At 39.2% G+C, this 18,801-nt stretch overlaps 1 protein-coding gene across 1 annotated transcript in view; it reads right to left on the bottom strand.

The window, feature by feature from the left end:
* The window catches only part of LOC109417772 (probable nuclear hormone receptor HR3), a 617,254-nt gene extending 598,820 nt beyond the window's left edge, over positions 1-18,434 (bottom strand). The window contains exon 1 of the mRNA XM_062850334.1: positions 17,669-18,434. Coding sequence (XP_062706318.1) covers positions 17,669-17,687 — 19 coding nt within the window. The 5' untranslated portion in view covers positions 17,688-18,434. The remainder of the gene's footprint in view (positions 1-17,668) is intronic.
* Between the last annotated feature and the right edge of the window lie 367 nt (positions 18,435-18,801).

The raw sequence follows: 18,801 nt of genomic DNA, 5'->3' as shown, positions 1-18,801 counted from the left end.
GCAAGATGTTGGGGTCAACATGACATAGAGAGGCTCGCTGAATATACACTACATCATCGTGGTGCGTTTAGCTTAACCAGTCAACGCCCAAGGTGTCTCACAATTTCAATCTTTTAATAAATTTGTTATCAAATGTCAAGCTCCAATAAAATAAGCATGATTTGACGAAAAAAATGGAAGTCTATGGTATAGTTCCAAAAAAAATTCTTCATTGTAGGTCCTCAATATCTGATAATTTTCTCAAGTTCTATTTCAGCACAACTTCTACGCTATCGTTATGTTCTGATCCTGTATAGATACCGAGATATATACAACACAGCTCTAAACAAGTGAGAAAGATGATAACCATTCAAAAACATTTGAAAATGGACTTATCAACTGGGGCAGAAATCTAACACGATAAACGCCTAAAAGTATGCATGGCCTTTGTAATTTCATGTAGTTTACACTGCAGTGTTCAACATTACCCAATTTTTTTTTAACAAATCAAATAAAGAGTGCTCACTACAGATAATGTTTTCTTATAAAGTAATTGAGTTTTTCATTTAGTACCCCACAAGCTCTCTTTACTTACTCACCATAAGTAAAATTTTCAGGAAAAGTTCAAGTTTTGAAAAGAAAATCGTGCTAAGTACTATCCCTTTTAATTACACTAAGAATTTGCATCCTATGACAGATACGTATCTCGACCTCAACTATAAGGTCGTCTTCAGTGTATCGTACTTACAGGTATTCCACTAAAGGGTGGCACGGTCAAAATTTGGTCACACCATTTTTTTCATAACTTCAGACTACGTACACCAAAACAGCTTATTTTTTGACCAGTAATGGTACATTATGTGTAGCTAATACCATAAAATTTTCATCAAAATCCATTAAGTATTGGCTGATGCATAGATAAAACCAGCGACCTACCTTTTTAAAGTTTTGTGCAAAGCGCTCCATAGTAAATTTTCGGCAATTTAAGGACAGTAACGCCATTTTGTATGAATATTTTAGAAGTTGTAGCAGTTTGAATATGAAAAAAACTGACCGGGTGCCACATAAAAAAATATAACTTTGTAACGGCTAGAACCCGAATGACTTCCATTCAGTTAAAGAGTCCTTAAAATAAAAAATAAATAATAATGTAACAGCTAGATAAAATTGAATGAAATGTTTACACAACATTTTGACATGCATATTTTACAAACAGAAAAATTTTCATTGAAATCAGTTAACTTTTTCTGGCACTATAAATAAAACAGTAAAAATGTGTTCTTATTTTTGAATCCTCTTTGTACAAAACTTTAAAATTGCAGATCTCAGAATTCAACAATATCTCCGCAAATACTAAACTGATTTTGATGAAAATTTTATGGTATAAGCTACATACAACGTACCATTACTGGTCCACAAATCAGTTATTTTGGTGTACGTAGTCTGAAGTTATGAAAAAAAAAGTTTGACCAAAATTTGACCGTACCACCTGTTACGCAATGTGCAAACGCGCCGTCGTTATCAACGAGCCCCCACAACTCGCCGCCACTGCTAATGAAGTGGAACTGATTGAAAACGAAGAGAAACGTGATACTGTTATTCATTAGGATCAAAACAAAAACGAGATAGTATATTCGGTAATTGAGATCGAGAATTTTGATAAAATTATAAAATTAGGCCGTTACAAATATTTATTTCACTTTTTGTCCCACCACTCTTTGACTGATCGAGGGGGGTGGGGGGGATAAAAATAATAAGCATTTAATTTGAAAAATATTAAAAACTCATCGGATTGTTAAAGAATTTTGAGCAAGACCCGAAATTTTGATAAATACTTTTTTATCTGCCCCCTCAAAATGCAAAATCCAGCCAAACATTTTTGAAGGGGGGGAGACAAAAAGTCAAAATAAAATTTGTATCAGCCTTAGTTACAAACTACGTCAAGTTTAGTGCTGGTTCAAGTGCCAGTTTAGATATAAAATTATTTATTAAGTAAGATTGATTAATTGAAGTTCATTCAAGTTTGTTTATTGAAGATCAGGTAAAATCATTCCGAAGCTGAATTTCGAGATTTGTATTACTTATACTAAATTACTTCGACAGAATTGATCGTTACTTCAAGTACAGCTGAGCATCGATAGCAAGCAGCATAATTGAGGTAAATGCTCGTTTATAACATATCATTAGTGCATAAAATGAATGCAACATGTATACAGGGATATTGTAAGCAGTCGCAGTTACCGTACAGGTGCAATTTCCGGACGTAGCGAAATAATACGTGGACACTGAACGTAAGTAAGAACGAAAGCAGGAAAATTTATTGATTCTTAAATGTGAAACTAAACTAGGCAAAATGATTATGTATTCAACAGGAAAATTTAACAATTTGCAAATAAACGGATTAAAGCGAGTTGTCCAAGTTTACGGAAAACCGTCTACCGTACTGTTGTCGATTCGGGAACACCACCCTTTAACACGCGCAGGTTCATCATCATTCCATGTCTATATATATATAAAAATGCAGTGGCATACGTGGGACCGCGCATAACTTGCGAACGGAAGGTCCGATTTTGGTCGTCTTAGTTTTGTTCTGTTAGTTTTCACCCAAGGAAGGTTTATGAGGCATAAAACATGAAAAAATTGATAGTTTTTGAAAAACGATCTTTCATACCGGGGACCGGGGATTCGGTCTTGGCTAGAAACTTAAAACGTTAAAAAACGCAGTAGGCAAGACAAAGTTTGTCGGGTACAGCTAGTTTTGATATAAAATTTTAACCAGATATACTGTACACGGCTTCTCCACTTATGCTTGTACTGCTCCATGATTTTTTATTCGTGAACAATATGTGTGTTTTATGCTTTAATTGTGGGCACTATCAAAGTTACATCGAAAAGATAATGTGCCTTTCGACTAAATGAAAAATGATAAACCACCCAATAATTAAATTTAATTTGATCTACCAATTGCAATTGAGAATTGTTGAAAAAAAAGGCTGAAACACATAAGGCTGAAATTACAAATGGCTGAAATAGTAATTTGACTATTTTTCAAGCGCCATCAATTTGAAAGAAGGCTTCCACAAGAACAACCAGAACTACCAAGTTCATGCTATGCTTTATTGATGTACCACATAATAACGATAATGTATCTCGAAAGAGAAACCCACTAATGGCTATCATTGTAATTTACATGAAAATATTATTATCAACAGTCTAATTCCAATAAAATAAACACGATTTCACAAAAAAGATGGAAGTCTATGTTGTAGTTCTAATAATACCTTCAGTGTGGGTCCTCGACATCTGATAATTTTTTCAAGCTCTATTTTAGCACAAATTGATAAACCAGTCGGCTCGTAGAGAGAATTCCACTAGGATTCTCTGAATATACTTCGACAGAAAACAGAAAGAAATTCCAGAAGAAATCCATGAAAGAATGCTTGCTAAAATTTCTGAAAGATTCTTTTCATTGATTGATTGATTGATTGATTTGACTTTATTAAAGAGACTTTCAGCCTCTTGGACAGATTCTTTTCAGGCTTTTCTAAAGCAATTCTGGCAGAAATCCCTGAAGTTATTCCTGAAGGAATCCCGTAAAGACTACCTGATGAAATCCTTAGAGGGATCATGATTCCTGTCAGATACCTTGATTCATACTCTACATGTGCACGAAAACCGATTTTAAAAATATAGCTTCGTTATTTAATAAACATCAAAAACCAAAAAGTGAGGAAAAACTTCCAGTTTCGCCTTAAGGAATCACAGCAGGAACCCTAGAAGGAATTTTTGAAGGAATTACAGCACGAATCCCTGGAAGAATACAGAAAAGTATAACTAAAAGAGTCCTTTCAAGATTTTCTATAGCAACCTCTGCAAAAATGCCTGAAGAGAACTCCGGAGCAATCCGTACAGCAATTCTGGAAACAACATCTAAATGAATCCTTGGAGGAAACCTGGGAAAATTCTCGAAAGGAATACCTGAAGAAATCCCGGAAGGTATCTCAAAATAAAACCTCATCTCACCTAGTCTCATCCCAATTCTTCACGCTACTCTCTAGCCTCTACCTTACTGCCCTCTATCCCAAACCTCTATCCTACGCTCAATCATAACCTTAAACCCTACCATCTGCCACACCCTCTACCATAACCACTGTCTTATCCTAGGTCTTATCCTTTACCGTACCCCCTACTCCAACCCTTCACCATACTCTCTATATTGTGCTTAATCGTTCCGTCTACTCTCTAACTCAACCCCTCAACCCTGCTCACCATCCTACCCTTTTCCCTAACGTCTACTCTACTCTACCTAAATTCTACTCCACCCGCTCTACTCTATCCTTCATCCAAACCCTCTACCCGACCGTCTGCTCCACCGTTTACCCTTCCCGCTACCCTACCATTTACCCTGACCCTCTACCCTTTTACTCGACAAACCCGATCGATAGATACCCATATTGCATGGTATCACAGCTCAAACTACCATTCCGTGGCTGCCATCTTGGATATGGTCCGCCATCTTGGATTTCAAAATGGCGTCGGATTGTCATTTTTGCGTTCTACTAATGAAGTCCGATCGATAGATACCCATATTATATAGTATCCGAAGCAGCATTGCCTTTCAGTAGCATACATTCTGGATTTTTGGCCGCCATCTTGGAACCTAAGCCACCTTCTTGAATTCCAATACCCCTACTACACCTCCACATCGTAAGGAATGTGTATGCCAAATTTAATAGATATTTCTTGACGCATTCCAGAGTTATGCCGCAACATACATTACATATATATAAACGTACATGCATATACAGTGGCGTTTCGGTTTTATCACTAGTCATTTTATTCACTACTCGCCAAATTCACGCTCGATTCTATCACGGTTTTCACGGTTTATAGAACACTTCACTTTTACAAAAAAGAATAGAATTGAACTTATAAGGAAGGCTAGAAAGAACGAGCAAATTCCTTTTAATTCCCCTACTGTACTTATCGTCGTCCAAAATATATTTTTCTCGATTTTTCATTTTTCGCATATCAGTCCCATTTGTAGAAAGGAGGAATTGAGAAAATGCAACTTGTTTTAAAACTCGTTTCGAGACGAACCAGCGAAGGGCTGAAAGTCTCTATAATATAGCTTAATCAATCAATCAAAACTCGTTTCCATGCAAAACTTTGAAAAATAGTCATAATTTGAAAAACATTTCGATCATCTTGAGACTTTAACAGATTGCTTTGCACCTCAACGCATAACTGTGAAAATTTTACATTTGCTACAAAATTGTTCAGTTTTGTGTTACAGGGTATGTACACCAATCCATTATGGGACTGTGGGTACTTTCGATATGGGAACCTCATGATTTGGTATATTTTCACACATTGACATAAAAATAGGGTATAAAAAAGTAAGTTGCAAATGGCTCAAAAGTAATGAAAAGTTAAATGGGACTGATATGCGAGTGGGGGAAGTGCAGCCATTACACATTGCCCGTTTCACGAAAATGAAAATAATAAATATGTATCCGACTATCCCAAACAAATGGGAGGAAAACTTTATGCAACAAGGCTAACTTAAATTGTTGTTTGTTTGTTTATTACCAGGGATTTTAACCTTTTATGGGTCATTCATCCCGTGCTAACTTAAATTATTTATTTTGTTATTTCTTAATCTTCAGTGTTCATGATTGATAAATTAGTTTCCATAACCCCGTCTATTGAAACAAATTCTACTTCTTTTGTTAAATTGTCTAATTATTGCCCACAGCTATATAGAAGTGACTATAAATAATCTACCGTCGTTGGGGGTGAGAATGGGTCAAAAAAGGATACCCAAAGAATGTTTGTTAAATAACAAATACAATTGAAGTCGGAATAACTTTTTATTCGGTATGTATACTGGGTATTCGAAATCGCCAATCCAAGAATATAAGTTAATTTTATTGAACATATCTAGCAAAACTTCTAAAAATACAATGTAACCATGACGAATAAAAACTTAGGTTATTTTAAAAGATGATTAATCCACCTAAAAGGGCTAATACAACCGAAAAAATGGTTGTAATTTGATACAATAACGTTTGTATGTTGTATCGCTCTTTTTAGCCACCATCCTCATCTAATGTTTCAACCTCCATGAGAGGAGGGGGAGGATTACAACGAGGGAGGGGCGCATTGAAAGAACGATTGAAAAAAAAAATGATATTTTTAGAATACTGCATAAGAAATGTTCAACCAAACCCGCTATAAACTCTTATGATCATTGGCCTCAATACTGCCAAAGCAAATCACTCCATCTCAAGATAGAGGGTCGTTTAAATATTATGTTACACAACATTTCACATTATTAGACCCTCTCCCGCAATAACATTAAGGCGGATTTTTTTAAATAAATTTTGTATGAGTTCTAGTAGACTTATTCTTCTGTCCAAACGCATGGGTTTATTGTTATAAATGATTTTAGGCACTAAACCTATGAACACTCCCGCTTGCCACTTCTTCGACATATTTTCGAAGAAAAGTGGGCTTTTATGCAGATACGGTAAACATGGCACCACTCTAACGTCAAATGGGGACTGGATAACAAGTTGAATCTTTAGTTAAGGTTATGTGCACTCGATAACTTGCCTGACCCAATCTCACCCCCATTCTTAATATTTAGAGATTGGGTCGAAAATATTGAATTTATAAATAAAAAGAGCAATGACAGCCCGCGTTTTTCATTGCATCAACCAGGTAATACCTACAGCTAACCACTTATAAGAAAATTTATGATTAGGTACTCGTGTGAAACATTACGATGGAGATTTTTTTTCAGAGTGATTCACCAGTAGTTTCATCATATAAGTTTAGCCATAAATTTAACAAAAAAAAACATTATTGTTAAACATCTTATTCTGCATCATGACGTGTAAAAACATCTCCTCTTTGAAATAATATAAAGTTTTCAACATAAATTAGCAATAGTTGATGAGCTATTTCAAATTTTATGTTTCTCCGTTTTGACCCAATCTCACCCCCCAGACCCATTGTCACCCCCATCGACGGTACTACAAAGAACTTCTTGAATAGTATTGATCTTATGCGTGGTCTTAAATCAAAATGACATACAATTTTCCACTATTGTCTTCAAAGCATGGTGAACTCTCCATAAACTACGTAAAGGAGGAGGAGGATATAAACATACAAGCATATAAACATACATCGACTTTTGTATGTATTGATTAACAACTCTGCCGAAGAAATGAACTATAAATTATTAATCATTGTCAATATTCCAGGGATTTTTTTTTTCGCATTGGAAATGAAACTCATAGATCTTGACAATATGCAATCTTTGCAGCATCGTTTACGCCACCTAGTGAACCAATCACAAACTATATTGTCCACTATGAGCAAGGTATGGGTGTTTTTTTTTATAGAATGAGAAAATCTGCAACAGATACCCAAGAGGTGGTTCCTTGGGTGATGTGGGGATCGATCCACTAAAAACTCATTCTCTCTCTTCCTTACCTTCGCGGTACGCCCGTTAGGGATGACTTCGAGAAGGGGGACCGTACATGAGTACACTCTAATAGTAAGCGTTCCACCAGCCACCGCCTTAAGTTGTTCACTCTCCCCTGGAGGCTCGGGTCCTGGCTAGTACTCAGACTACCCGTTGAACTCAAGCTCCTGGATGGGGAAGGGGGGGAAACTCAACAAGCTGTTGTTCGGCTTGTCATTTACTCTGTAGTTCAAGTACGATTCGAGAAACCGTGGAAGTAACGGAGTCCCACTTGTCCACCCCCATACACATCCTTTCAACAATGTTGTCAGGCGTGATATCTCTACCGCATACCTCCTGCATACTCGACCTTTGCTCGACCTGCGGGGGAGCCTGCATGTCCGAATCTGTGCAGATACCACCTAAAGTACCCATGGCCTGACAGAAATTGTGTCAAGTGAAAATTCACCTCGCCATGGGGCCTGCTCGTCCACATGGATACGCTCGGTATGAGCCTATGTGTCCATATACCCTTGCTGGAGGAATCCCATTCCCTCTGCCATTTCAGCATAGACGAGGTTCTGGCGATACGCCTCGATATGCCACGTCGCTCGAAACATTCTTCATCCTCTGCCACCACTAAAGCTATGGGCATAATGCCCGCTAGCACACATACCGCGTCCTTTGAGACCGTGCGGTATGCGCTCACCACCCTAAGGCACATCAGCCTGTGGGTACTCTCAAGTCGCTCCACGTTTCGATTAACCACTAGCGCCTTCGACCATGCAGCGGCGCCATACCGTAGTATGGAGACCGCTACTGCCGCGAGCAGCTTACGCTTACTCGAGACTATTGCCGAGCTATTTGACATTACCTTTGACAATGTCATTATCGCCATGCTTGCTTTTTTGCAGGCATATTCTACGTTGCTTCCGAATTTCAGCTTATCGTCGATCATGACCCCCAATTGCTTCAGTGAGCGCTTAGAGTTGATCGTGCATCCACCTGTGGTGACCACTGCCTGCTGTTCAGACTTGCGGTTGTTTACCACCACCACCTCCGTTTTGTGGTGCGCGAGTGCCAAATGTCTCGACCTCATCCAGTCCTCCACTATGCCAATTGCGTGAGGTGCTGTCAGTTCCACTTCCTCTATCGACTCACCGTATACCACGAGGGTAACATCATCGGCGAAGCCGACCAGCTTTACGCCCGGTGGAAGTTTGAGCCTCAATACGCCATCATACGCCGCGTTCCATAGTACCGGGCCCAAGATGGACCCCTGCGGTACCCCTGCGGTGATGTTGTAGCGCCTCTCGCCTTCCTCGGTGTCATAGATTAGCACCCTATTCTGGAAGTAGCTCTCCAATATCCGGCATAAGCTATCAGGTATCAGGTATCAGTAGGTCGGCTCTAGAGGCACGTTCTCCTCCATTCGGGAAATTTGTGCCATCGCCATGAACACGAGCCTATTCATCATTTACCTGACGGAGAAGGGAAGGAAAAAGGATAGGACATGGGAAAGGACAGGTAAGGGAATAGGGTCGTCATACTCGCAAAAGCGTACCACAATGGGTTCACATAGCGTCCTGAAAAGGACACTGTAATAACGCATAAGCGTGCCACAATGGGTTCAAACAGCGCCCTGAGAAGGGCACTGTGATAATGCATAAAGCGTAAAGAGAGCCTATAGCTCTTTACCACAGCGGGTCAAGAACAACAGAACATCCTGAAGATTCAGGTTTCTGAAGTCAGTTTCACTTAATAAGTGTTTCCCGAGTACTCGGAAACGCAATTGCGCAAAAGCTGGACAGTTACATATTAAATGATACGAAGTTCCATAATCGGATTCACAGCTATCACATGCAAATGAATCAGCTTGCTGAATATTCGCCATGTGATAACTGAGTCGGCAGTGGCCAGTCAATGCTTTGACCAGCATGCTGCAATTCTGCTTTGACAGATTTGTTAGATACTTTGCCACCCCTAGAGATGGCTCAGTACAATACAATTTTGTTTGACGACATGACTCCAAACTATTCCAGTATTGTTTGTGCTGAGTGGCAGCCCAGGTGTCAATCTGAAGCTTCACCCAACACTTGGATACCGGAATAGCTGGCTCAGGGCCGATGAAGTCATGTGATGCTCCAGTGCGAGCTAACTCATCAGCCAATTCATTTCCAGCGATGGAAGAATGGCCAGGTACCCATACAAGGTGAACAGAGTTTGCTGAATTCAGCTCCTCAATTTGAGTTCGACAAGCGATAACTATCTTCGACCTGGAGTTGGCCGAAGCAAGTGCTTTAATAGCAGCCTGGCTATCTGAACAGAAGTATATTACTTTGCCCATTACGTGCTGCTGAAGTGCTGATTGCACTCCGCACATAAGAGCAAAGATTTCGGCCTGAAAAACGGTGCAGTGTCTGCCAAGTGAATAAGACTGATACAGCCTTAGCTCACGAGAATAAACACCAGCACCTGCTCGACCTTCGAGAAGGGAGCCATCAGTATAACATACGATGCCGTCTGAAATACTTCTCTCCAGATAACCAGATGTCCACTCTTCCCGGAAAGGGAATTTCGTGGAAAATGTCCTATATGGAAAATTACAAGCAATTGTAAGATCACTTGGAGCAAGGACAACTTTGTCCCAATTCACCAAAAGTGGAAACAACGAGGTGTGTGTTGAACTGCGGTTCACAGGAGTTTCCTCTAGTAAACCGAGTACCCATAGGCGGTAAGTGCAAGAAAGTGCTTCTTGTTTGAGATGAATGTGTAGTGGGGCAACGTCAAAGAGAACTTCGAGCGCTGCCGTGGGAGTTGAAGAGAACGCTCCAGACATCGCCATTAAGCACATCCTTTGGAGATGGCCTAACTTTGATTGGACCGTTCTCACTTCGCCCTTTTGCCACCACACAAGACATCCATAGGCCAATATTGGCCGAACAACAGTTGTGTAGATCCATTTGATATACTTGGGTTTTAGACCCCAAGTTGTACCAAAGGTTCGCCGGCATTGCCCGAAGGCCATACAAGCTTTCTTGATTCTGAACTCAACATGAGGTGTCCAGGAAAGCTTGGAATCAAGAATGACTCCAACGTACTTTACCTGTTCAGTCACATTGATTTCAGAATCAAAGAGACGTAAAGTTCGAACACCATTACGGTTTCGCTTTTCCGTGAAAAGAACAATAGATGTTTTACTCGGATTTACCGAAAGGCCATATTGGCGACACCAACCCTCAACTACCTGAAGAGCGTTTTGCATCAGGTCGAAAAGGGTGCTGATGCACATACCGACTAACAATGTTAGGTAGTCGTCGGCAAAACCATAAGTAGGAAAACCGCTATTATTGAGTTGCCTCAATAGCGTATCTGCTACGAGATTCCATAAAAGTGGTGATAAGACTCCCCCTTGGGGGCATCCACAAACACTCAATTTCCTAATCGCCGCTTGACGCAATGTCGAGAAGAGATGTCGGTTTTTGAGCATTTGGTGAATCCAATTGGAAATCATTGGAGATATACCATGACCCCGTGCGGCTTCCAATATGGCATCGAAAGGCACGTTGTCAAAGGCACCCTCGATATCTAAGAAAACACCCAAACAAGATTGCTTTTGAGCGAATGCCTTCTCGATATCGTAAACAACTTTGTGTAAAAGAGTCACAGTGGACTTTCCAGATTGGTAAGCATGTTGGTTCACATGAAGAGGCACATTGGCCAGATGAACATCACGGATGTGATGATCGACTATGCGTTCTAAGCATTTCAGAAGAAAAGAGGTCAAACTGATAGGTCTGAAACTCTTTGCTTCTTCATACGACGCGCGACCCACTTTCGGAATAAACTTCACAGTAATATCCCGCCAGGATTTGGGAATATACCCTGTAGCAAAACTGCAAACAAGTAGTTTTTCCAAAACATGTTTGAAATGATCAAATCCCTTCTGAAGCAAAATAGGATAAATCCCATCTGCCCCAGGAGATTTGAAAGGAGCAAAGCTATTAAGTGCCCATTCAATCGATTCTAAAGTTATGATACTCCGAGCCGAAGCTAAAGAATCATAACTACAAGAAAAGACATCAGGTTCATCCGAAGATGTAATATCCACACATCCGGGGAAGTGTGTACTGAATAAACATTCTAAAACTTCCTCATCAGAGGAAGTGAAATCACCATTTGGCAAACGAAGTTCGTTCACTTGAAAATCCTTAGATTTTGCAAGGATTTTGTTCAATCGACTGGCTTCACTCAGACTGGAAACATTTGTACAAAGGTTTTTCCAGCCGGATCGTTCAGCAGACCGAAGAGCTTTCTGGTAGGCCTTGCGAGCCGACCTGAAAGCCTCCGATCCAGCCGAACGTCGTCTGTTCCAACTCTTTCTACATTGTTTCCTGAGCTTCGCCAGATCGGAGTTCCACCAAGGGGTTCCTCTTGTGGTCTTCACAGACCGCAAAGGGCAGGCTTCTTCAAAAGCTTCCATGATGAAGGCCGTTGTAGTATCAACGGCATCATCTAAATCACTTGGAGTGTCAATTGATGGTGAGTATCCATGAAATTTGGCTGCAACCAAATCGGTAAAGAGATCCCAGTTGGTTGACCGGGGATTCCTGAAACGCAAAGTTTGCGAAGTAACATTCACATGTTCAAACAAGATGTAACGATGGTCAGATAAAGATACTTCATCTGACACATGCCAATTGGTCAGCTCATGACTAATTCTGCTAGAGCAAAGCGTTATGTCTAACACTTCCTCTCTACCAGATACCATAAAGGTTGGGCGGTTGCCTATGTTAAGTAATCCAAGATCTGTACTACTCAAGTATTCCATCAAACTGGAGCCTCTCAAATTGATGTCTGAGCTGCCCCAGATTATATGGTGAGCATTAGCATCACTACCAACAATTAGCGGAAGGCCTTTTGAAGTGCAGTATGCAATGACTTGCTTGAAACCATCCGTAGGGGATGGTTCATCATGCGGTAAATAAACCGAACAATAAACGTATTTCCTGTTGAGGTTTCCAACAGATACATCTATTGTGATAGCACATACATCTCTGGTAGTTAGTTCAGAGATGAGTGTAGCAACGATTGCGTTGTTGACAAGCACACATGCTCGAGGCATGACACGTGAGTTTGCCATTTCATTTTTACTGAAAGTAGCAAACACCGGATTCACAAGGTTTCCTAAATAGAAATTCCCCTTACGAAAGTAAGGTTCTTGGACTAACGCCACTTGGGCTGTACCATTTTGCATAAGTCTACAAAGATTGATCGTTGCTGTTCTTTTGTGCTGAAGATTGATCTGAGCTATCCTAACCGTAGCCACTACCCAAACTAGGCAAGAATAAACTCTTAACAATCACAGCACAAAAAAGAACAGCAACAATAAAGCCAGATCGGTATCGATTTGAGTGCGCCAAAGGCGAGGATGCACAGAATACACTGTGTAAAACGCATAATGCGAAACCATATAGGTGAAAATTTAAACTAATTAATAACATCTTCATAATCCCGCCCTTATTCAGCCTCAAGTATGAGATAGAAGAAGGGCAGCTGATTGTCTCGGAGAAACACAAGGTCCACCGCGCTATTGCTCCGGTTAGCACAGTAAGGGCAAATACTGTGGAGGGTGCCCTGGTACTCCACAGGCTCCGTTTGCGGTTAGGTTTTTATTAGACCCCCCTAGCCATTCATTCCTAGGCACGGTAAGCGTAAAGCCGCATAACACCATGAATTAGGGGTGATGTTGTAGCGCCTCTCGCCTTCCTCGGTGTCATAGATTAGCACCCTATTCTGGAAGTAGCTCTCCAATATCCGGCATAAGCTAACCGGGACTCCTAGGTGGTGTATTGCGCACTCAATGACGGTCCAGCTGACGCTGTTGAACGCATTCTTAACGTCCAGCGTGACGACCGCGCAATAGCGGATTCCTGTTCGCTTCTTTTGGAGCGCTATCTCGGCCGTTTTGGTTACAGCCCTAATAGCGTCCACCGTCGATCGACCCTTCCGGAAGCCGAACTGGTTATCCGAGAGACCAGAGTCATCGGGTTTCTCGGTATAGACCATCAGCCTCGACAGAATGATCCGTTCCAACAGTTTTCCGGCGGTGTCCAGCAGGCAGATAGGTCTGTATGCCGACGTGTCGCCAGGTGGCTTCCCGGGTATGGGTGTGGAGAATATTTTCTCTGAAGAAAGTATTCTAAAATTTTGCATGATTCTAGAGATATTCACATCAAAAGGACTGTCCTATTTTATATGACGCTGAGCGTTCGGGGCATCTATCCTATAAATAGGACGCTGGGCGGATATGGGTTAACCCTTAGGAGGGTAAATGAGAAAAGAAAACATAAGATACAAATCAAGATTATGCAAGGAGAGTTGCAGCGTGGTTCAACTGCGCAGCGGCCTTGGTGAGCACCCATCTTAGCACACAACCTACAACACTTGATCAATGAATATTTCCACATTACAGATATTCCAAAGCGAAGTGTGGAATAAGCTTTAAATTAAAATACACAGTAATAAAAACCAAATAAAAAACATTCCAAATCAAATCGATATTGTGGGCCTACTAATGGGGCGATTCGGTTTGTTTGGTTTTATTCGAAAAAAATTGGATCCGTTTCTTTCTATTCCGTCATTAAAGTGACCAATTCTTAATTTCGAAACCAGTTGGCAGATTTTGAATTTCTTTTTTTGTTTGGATGGTATTGAATTTTACTTTTAAAGAATTATGAAAAAAATACGTTGAAAGGGCCAAATTACGTTTAGTTGGAATAAATATGCAAATAGTTAGTATATAATAATATAATAGTATTTAAAACTCCTGCAAGATTCCTTCTTGGAGAAATCTTTACAGAAATCCTTGGAGAAAATCGTTAAGGGTTATCTGAAGGGTTGCTTTAAGGACTTCATAACATAATTCTTGACATAATTCTCGAAAGACTTTATGAAGGAATCCGTAGAGGAGCTGAAACAATGAATGAAGAAATTCCTAAAATTTTGAAGTAATTCCTAAAGCCTGTATCCGCAATAATCGGGACACAGAAGTACGCCAATAGCTTATGAATCGGTAAAATTGACAAATAATTGACTGAGAACTCTTTGGTGTATGTTTATTATTTGTGCCAAATTTCATAAAAATCGATGCATTACTTTTAACTGTGGATGAAAAACAAATTGACGTAGTTTTAAGCATTTTGTACAATCATGACCAATTTTCATTCGCATAGTAGATGGTTCTTTTACGCTACAGTTCAAAGTTCTGTGATGATAATTATGAAATTTCGTGAGCAGTTATGATACTTATAGAGACACTTTCTTGCAAAATTTCATCAACTTTTATCGATTGGATGGAAAGACACTGGTGTCGATAGGGGATAGTGTTAGTGAAAATGTTTCATGTTTTTCATGTGCGATGTTTGCCCATTCATAACTTTTGAATGTCTCTGCCAATTTTTATGAAATTTTCTCAGAAGGTAGTTGATTATGTGTATATTATTCCTACAAAATTTGGTGATTATTGATGTAGTACTTTCAACAATACAATCGAAGCAATAAGGGGTGCTCACTAATTGTTGTCTGAAGGGTTGAAATCACGGTTAGCCCCAACATATGTTTCGACTATAAAATTGTTGATAGTGCATCGATTTTTTTGAAATTTTGCCCATGCAACAAATGTAGATTGAGAGGTTTGTGTTCAAAATTTCAGCCATTTCCTTTGCCAAATTCAAAAGTTACAGCGCTGACAAGCAAAACTTGGGGCTGTACAAAATTCAATGGCGCACATTTTACTCTTTCGTTGCTACAACAAAAAGTATTGCACCGATTCTCATGAAATTTTGTAGGTGAAATGAACACATCTGAAGATGTTATTAGACAAAATTTCAGCAATTTTAATGTATTTATTGCAGAGTTACAGATGTGTTTCTGTGTCCCGAATATTGCGGATACAGGCTTTAATGGATTCCTTGAAAAATTTTTGAACAAATTCCTAATGAAATGCTTGGAGGAGTTCCTGAAATAATCATTGTAAACATTCCTAAAGCAATGCTTAGAAGAATTTCTGAAGCAATCACTGGAAAAAGTTCTGAAGTAGGTAAATCTTTAAGGAATTTTTGTAAAATCCTTGAAGTAACTGCTTGGTAAATCGTTAAATATATCCCCGAAGGAATTCTCGCAGAAATCCTTCAAGGAATACATACTTGGGAAGAAATATTTGATGAAATCTTTGGAATACGTATATAGCACTCGTCTTTTATGCGAGATGCACTAATCGTGATGATAACTATAGTCCCACACATTTGGGCGTAACAAATAATAATTTTGGTCTGAAGAGGTGTGTTTCAAATTTCTTTAAAAAAAAATTCAGCGGCTGAAATATCAAAGACAAAATGAATAAAAAAATATTTTGAAAAAAAAAACTTTTTTACATACTGTTGTTAAGTAAGGTATTTGTGTCAAAATCTCACGATACATAAATTGCAAAAGTGTAGTGAATCCCGCTTGATCCCGTTGTGATTTGCATGTGTATCAAAAGAGTGTAAGTTGATGCAAAACATAACGTGGAAATTAGCTGCTAATAGCCGCTATTCTGTATGATCTATCCCCCTAAAGTTGATATAAAAAGTAAGACAAACATTCCTAAGTCTTTTAAACGAAAAGATAGCCATTTGCTGTCGTTAGAAAAAATGTGTATTTTTGCAGTATCTTCAACTTTGCCGAACATTGTAAAACTGGGAAAATTCATTCTAAAAAGATATTTCGAAAAATTTAAGGGACGTATACACCATTTTTGCTCTATAACTTCATAAAACTGCGAGATAGAATTTTTGGCCTTTTGGACATTTTTCAGTTTTGACGCAAAATAAAAAAGTTATTTTTTTATCTAAGTGTATACCATCCTAAAGTGAAATTTTACAACATCAAAATAAAGTACTTAAAAAATGGAGAAACATTGTAGAAGACCACATAACGCTAAATCCAATAGTTTCTGAGTAAATACCCATGCCCCACTTTTTTTATTTCGTCCCACTGTACTGCAGTGAGGTTTTCATAATGCTCATCAATTTTATTTCCCTATCGAAACTGAATTTCGTAAAATTGAAATTTGATTGCTCACACATTTTTCTTGTAATTTTGGGTCCCTAATAAGTACAATGAGTAATCACCAAATTTCTAAACTAAAATAACTAAATAAGTCAAACGAGCTAAACTATTTGAAGAAAGTGTTTACATTAACAAGTTTTAATGAAAGGGCTTTCAATTAGCTCAGTGTCCATTTCGAAGAGCTCTTGATAATCACGATGGGGCCCTTATATACTAATCCGAAAATCTGCGAGGTATTGAACTTGTATTTATAGGAAATTTTCGTTATTTAGAACTTTATTTAGAATTCGGGGCCCGGAGCGGACCTCATCCTCCGCATCTCCCTTACTACACCACTGACCCCCGCTGACAATTTACTCAATAGTAGCACATGATGTGCTAGAGATGACTGTGCTCAAGTAAAGTAGATTTAGGCAAACAATATCCTTATGATCTTGTTCCGACTTTTCGAACCCTCTAAACGAATGAGTGTTATCAGTTTTGTACCTTTTAATTCCGCCCTATTTTGCTTATCCTTTGACAGATACGCATATTTCGACTACCACTTGTAACTGATAACTGACACTGAGGAAGATTACAAGTTGTAGTCGAAATTTTCGACTCGAAATACGCGTATCTGTCAAAGGATAAGTAAAATAGGGCGGAATTAAAAGGTACAAAACTGATAACACTCATTCGTAGAATATCTTTATGTTTATTTTGTTTTTCGTTCGATCTTGTTGTATTTATGATTATATAAATTGGACAGTTATGGGTATTGCTTGCATGTTTGACTCAGTTTCAATATACTTTCAAAAAAATACATCCCGATAATATGTTTGATCTAAAGTGAAGAGAAAATCTGGTTGAGTACTGTTCCACTAAGAATTTACATCCTTTGACAGATACGTATTTCGACCTCAATTGTAAGGTCGTCTTCACTTGACTTAAAATCAAGTCGAGATTTTCTTTTTACCTACAGGTATTCCACTAACACGCCGAGGTTCATCATCATCATCATGTTTGATCTTACTCGAAACATTAGATGAGAGGGACTATTCTTTTTCTCCCTGGATACTTGTTTTTATATTATGTTCTCTTTCAGTATCAAGTAGTTCAACATACCTCGTATTGTGCTGGGCATTTTGCTTATCCTTATCGCTCGAACTGGAGGACAATTAGAGTATAGTTGAATTCAGCTGCTCAACAGTGTTTGTTAACTTCTTCTGCTGTTTCTGCTCGCAAACCCAAACACACACAATTTTAATTCACAATAGAAATATTAGTGTAATCTTTCTCTCACTTATTTTTGGTTTATTTCATTCACTTTGCTTTACTTTCCATTGATTCACTAAACTTTTTCTCTCTTGAGCCATCCAATATGTTTTGCAATCGTGCACTATTTGTAGTAATCACCAATAAATCATTTTCACTAGATTTTTGTATGACTGCGTACGAAGAATTCTCCTTTCGTTATTACTTTTTCATCCATCCATTTCTTAACTTCACTTGTAGAATATTCGGGGCTTATGACATTTTTGACATTCATTCACCAGATTATTTAAATCACCAATACTATTCATGAATTAGGTATACAATTATTGTTGTTCACCAAATCATTCACTGATCATTTTTGAAGCTTTACAAACGAATTTTTCTTCTTGTTAGATTTTGCTTCATCATTCATTTTCGCCAATATCATTGCACATAATCCAAAAACAAATTACAAATCACCAAGAATATCAGAAATGCAGACACGATAAATAGTAAATCTCTGATCCGTAGCACAAACAAAAACACCAACAGAGCAACCACTAAAACCCAACGCACCGGAACGGGAAGGCCGGATCTAAGATCATGCGATCAAAAGAAAAACACCTTGCTACACGTCTCACACATACACCAGCCAACGTCTCCGCACACCCCGCGAAAAGTCAACAAAAAACGCGTCCAAAAATGTGGAAAAAAAAATTTCTCCAGCTACCTACTAGTAGTCCGAACGCTTCGTCGTACGTAATAATAGAGGTGTAACAAACGATCCCGCAAAACCGAGGTCCCGCAATCCCCCTGAAGACCCCGAGAGGTATGTGACCTCGACAATGAGCGCTCGGATGATTACTAAAGGTGCCACAGTCAACCGTGGAGAAGAGGCTCCCAGAAAAACGTTGTCGCCGTCGTCGCCTTGGTCCTCCCAATCCCAAGTAGCAAGCAAACGGCCGGTCGGTCGCGCGCGCCTTCCTTGCATCAGCAGCAGCGTG

The sequence above is a fragment of the Aedes albopictus genome, chromosome 2 (genome assembly GCF_035046485.1).
Source record: "Aedes albopictus strain Foshan chromosome 2, AalbF5, whole genome shotgun sequence".
Classification (NCBI taxonomy): Eukaryota; Metazoa; Arthropoda; class Insecta; order Diptera; family Culicidae; genus Aedes; species Aedes albopictus.
This window is presented reverse-complemented; position numbering and strand designations above follow the sequence as displayed.